Source organism: Pinus tabuliformis, chromosome 4_2 (assembly GCF_031772625.1).
Source record: "Pinus tabuliformis cultivar Carrire ecotype Pingquan chromosome 4_2, CPIR1, whole genome shotgun sequence".
In the NCBI taxonomy this organism is placed as follows: domain Eukaryota; kingdom Viridiplantae; phylum Streptophyta; class Pinopsida; order Pinales; family Pinaceae; genus Pinus; species Pinus tabuliformis.
In genome coordinates, this window is record NC_142304.1 from 922,332,116 (window position 1) to 922,336,692 (window position 4,577).

At 43.6% G+C, this 4,577-nt stretch overlaps 1 protein-coding gene across 1 annotated transcript; it reads left to right on the forward strand.

Annotated features, from left to right (window-relative positions):
• Positions 1-25: 25 nt before the first annotated feature.
• LOC149172699 (uncharacterized) lies at positions 26-2,502 on the forward strand. Its single transcript, XM_089426430.1, has 2 exons — positions 26-1,505; positions 1,586-2,502. Exons 1-2 carry the CDS (start codon positions 26-28, stop codon positions 2,500-2,502), a joined length of 2,397 nt encoding a protein of 798 aa, XP_089282556.1.
• Positions 2,503-4,577: the final 2,075 nt, after the last annotated feature.

A 4,577-nucleotide genomic window follows, 5' to 3' on the forward strand; every position in this document is an offset into this window, starting at 1 on the left:
ATACGACAGGAAAGTCACGAGTAGCATGAATCCCCCCCAGGGGGAGGACGCAGTGCCTCCCCCCAATGAAAACGAAAACCGGCAAACGAATGAGGAAGATGCCAAACCAGAGGAACAAAATGAGGAAGGCATGGATATGAACTCACATCAAGCCAAAACAGATGACAAAGAACAACCCAAAGTCACTTCGACCACCTGCAAGCCAGTGGCAGCTGAACGTCCGAAAATAGAACTTCCAAGTCACCGAATCAATGCTCAGATACAGTATATGAGGGACCATGCACTGATAGGCAAGTTTATAGGTCTATGGCCAACAGAGAAAGCGCTACGAGGCTGGATAGCAGCTAAATGGAATCCGAAGGGACACATCACCCTTCAACTGGGACCTAAAGGGTTCTTCACGGCCATCTTCAACTACTTAGAGGATCGGAACAAGGTCATAGATGGAGGGCCATATTTTTTCAACGCTGCTGGCCTATATCTCAGGGACTGGGTCGAGCGCTTCAACCCTGATAAAGAAGACCTAAGCTGGGCTCCAGTCTGGATACGTCTCTACTCTCTCCCCTTGGAATACTGGGACGAAGCTTCTCTACAAGACATTGGGAATGGTCTTGGAGAATTTATCAAAGTTGCAGAGGAAACAAAACTCCGACGATACACCTCCTATGCCAGAATTTGTGTCTATATGCACCTCAGCAAGGCACTTCCGGATGCGGTAAGTCTATACCATGACGATGTTGAATGGGTTCAGTTAATTGACTATGAACATGTTCCGTTTAGATGTAGAAGATGCCATGCCCTGGGCCACTTATTTAGGGACTGTCCTTCAAATCAGAAACCCTCAAATCCATCTGCACCTGATAAGCCTGATTCAGATGGCTTCTCTAAAGTAGCTAATCGTAGGAAAAGCCACAAGAAACCAGCCTCAAATCCTAAGATGCCTCAAACCAGCTCTTCCAAGCCCTCCACGAGCAACAGCTTTGAAGCGTTGGCCCGACAAGATGATCTTAACTCTGAAAACCCCACTTCCTCAGAGAAGGGGCCAGAGAAGGACAAACAATCTGCCCATGTAAACTCCAAGAAAATCCATGAAGATCCCCTGACTAAAGATCCTTCCCCATCTGCCCAGCACAAAGTCTCAGCTTGGAATACCCAAGGAATGGAGGTAGATAACTTGCAGCCTGACTCCAGAATAGCAACAGAAACAACGGAAGGATTAAATGAATCTCAGCACATGGAAGAGGAACCAGAAAGCATAGATATTGGGGACCTAGACATTCTAGGCCTTGAACAGGCATGTAAAACAAAAAATTATGACAAAATCCTTGAAAGACAATTAGAGAATCTGGAAGTGATCCTCTCACGAGCACAAAGGAAAAAATCTCTAGGCATTCAGACTGGTGGCCTTTGGGATGGGAGACATATAACCAAAGATAACAAAAAGCATGGAAGGAAAACATATCTCCAACGAACAATCCGCATCGAGGAAATGCTAGTGGAGTCAGGCAGATACTCCAAGCTTACAAAGTATTACAACTCCCTCCCCAATGTTACTCAATGAAGTTAATTTCATGGAATATCAAAGGGCTCAATGGCCCTGGGAAAGGAAGATTGATTAAAAATATGATACTGCAAGAGAGGCCACAAATCCTATTCCTGAAAGAAACCAAATGCAATTCAACCTCTCTGGAAAGAATTGCAGCAAAAGCTTGGCCAGGATGTCTCACAGCTGCAGTGGATGCCTCTGGAGCCTCAGGAGGCCTAGCAATCATTTGGGACACTCGTACCATCAGGCTCAATAACATCCATGCAACTAAGCATTTTATTCAAGCCACTTTTCACATCACAGGGACCAATATACACGGTCATCTAACCAATGTGTATTTTCCCCAGGAGGCCATGCACAAGATAGAAATTTTGAATACCCTTTCGGCAGTCAATACTGAAAGAGTGCATCCACTATGGATCACTGGAGGTGACTTCAATATGATTACCAACTTGGAAGAAAAAAGGGGAGGTAGGAACAAACTGGAAAAGGAAGGTAATAATCTAAAAGAATTCATTCAAAACAACTGGCTCATTGACATGCCATTCAATAATGGTCTTTATACCTGGAATAATAAAAGAGCAGGTCTGCATCAGATTGCCTCTCGTCTGGACAGATTCTTACTATCAGACAATGCAATCCATCTAGGAGGAGACTTCTCAGCTTCAATTTTTCCGATTGCGGGGTCAGATCATTTTCCAATTTCTCTTCAATGGTCTCGTCCTGGAAATACAAACCGAAAGCCATTTTGCTTTGAGGCTTTTTGGATGTCACATCCAGATTTCAACAACCTAGTAAGCTCTGAATGGAACAATTTTTCTCCTCCAAGTGGCACAAAAATGTTTCAATTTCAGCAGAAACTTAAACACCTCAAGAGTAAGATCAAACAATGGAATCATTCTTCTTTTGGCAATATTTTTCAGGCTCAAATTGCCCTCGATCAAGATATGAAATGACTGCAGCAGCGGATTATTACAGAAGGTAGATCAGATGACCTATTAGAACAGGAAAAGCATCTTGAGTCTCAAATTTCAGAGAGGGCAAAACAGGAAGAAACACTCTGGAGACAAAAATCAAGAATAAGATGGCTTAAGGAAGGAGAAAAAAACACAAATTTTTTTCACAGGACTACCATCCAACGAAGAATGAATAACAACATCACTCATATTCAAAATGAGCAGGGGGTAAAGGTGGAAACACATGAAGAAATCGAAAGCGAACTTCTAAAATACTTCAAGTAGGCACATCGTGAGCCACAAATAGACAGGACGCAAGCCATAGAAAAAATCACCAGGAACATTCCAAAGGTTATTACAGAGGAGCACAACCAACTCCTCCTCCGATCTATCGACATACAGGAGGTGGAAACTACAGTTCGTCAATTGAAAGATGGGAAGGCACCAGGCCCTGACGGTTTCACATCAAATTTTTTCCACAATTTCTGGGAGCTGATTAAAATGGAAGTCTAGCAGGTAGTTGAGGAATCGAGAACTTTGAGATGGATGCTTCCAGCCATGAATGCTACATTCATCGCACTTATTCCCAAGGAAGCTCAACCCAATACCCCTGACAAATATAGACCTATTGCTTTGTGCAACGTCATCTACAAGATTGTCTCCAAAATCATTGCTTCCAGACTAAAATTGTTGCTCCCTCTTCTCATATCACCTAAGCAATCTGGATATGTTGAAGGAAGGCAGATTACGAATGGCATCATCCTTACTCATGAAATCATCCATTCCCTGAAGCACTCCAAAAAGTCAGGTATGCTACTTAAAATAGATCTTTCAAAAGCATTTGATAGCTTAAGCTGGCAATATATTCAAAAAACTCTAATTGCTTTTGGTTTCGCTCTCCCCTGGGTAAGGTGGGTCATGAGCCTCATTTCCTCCTCCTTCTTTTCTATTCTGATCAATGGTATTCCCTCTTCCCCCTTTCATCCTTCTCGAGGAATTAGATAGGGAGACCCTCTTTCCCCCTTCCTCTTCGTCATAATGGCAGAAGGTCTGGGCCGCAGCATTAAAAAAGCTCAGCAATCTCAGCAGCTAAGAGGATTGTCATTCCATAACACCACCACTTTCACCCACCAGCAGTTTGTAGATGACAACATGCTTTTTGGTCATCCCTCAGTCCAGGAAGCTCATCAGTTCAAATCTATACTGATGGATTTTTCGGATGCTTCAGGTGCTAATATCAATAAAGCCAAATCCCAAATCTTCTTTTTTCATACCCCTGCTAGTACCCAGGCTTCCATAGCCCGCATTCTTGGATTCTCTATCACTGTCCTCCCTTCCAAATATCTAGGAGCACCCATGACTGATACGACCTTGAAGCATTCTTCTTGGAAGATCCTTTTAGAAAATTTGGAGGCTCGCCTAACCTCTTGGACTCATAGGGCCCTCAATATGGCTAGTCGTCTAGTCTTAATAAAAGCAGTCCTTCAATCAATGCCACTGTACCTTTTTTTTATCCTGGATGCTCCTAAATGGGTTCTCAAAGAAATAAAACATATTCAACGATCTTTCTTATGGGGCAGTTTAGGTCAAACTCGCAAATGGGCTCTGATCAAATGGGACATAGTGTGCCTTCCAAAATGTGCCAATGGAACTGGACTAAGGGATCCTTCTCATAGCAATGAGGTCATGGGAGCTCGCATCTGGTGGAAATGGCTTACTACCCCATTCACCCCCTGGGAAACCCTATGGATAGCAAAAATATGCCAGTAATTGTCCAACAGAGGAACTAATTCGAATGACGGAAGCTAGGCCAGGCTCTCTAATCTGGAATGCGGCCAAGCAACACAGAAGCCTAATTCAGCAGCACAGTTTCTGGGAAGTTAAGGACGACAATACAGCTCGGTTCTGGGAAGACTCCTGGCAACAGCAGCCCAAAGGACATAATCTCACCTCTTCAACTTCCGGAGCAGGATGTGCAGACTCATGACAAAGTCAAGCTTTTCTAGAATCCTTCTACAACACAGGGAACCAGGCAATGGCTTAGCGCAGAACACATCTTAAGACACGGAACGGTA

Bases quoted from the DNA above. Each gene is read 5' to 3' on its own strand.
- LOC149172699 (XM_089426430.1), top strand. From the start codon at position 26: ATGAATCCCCCCCAGGGGGAGGACGCAGTGCCTCCCCCCAATGAAAAC. The intron at 1,506-1,585 runs GCAGATACTCCA...GGAATATCAAAG, and splicing joins GGAAATGCTAGTGGAGTCAG to GGCTCAATGGCCCTGGGAAA.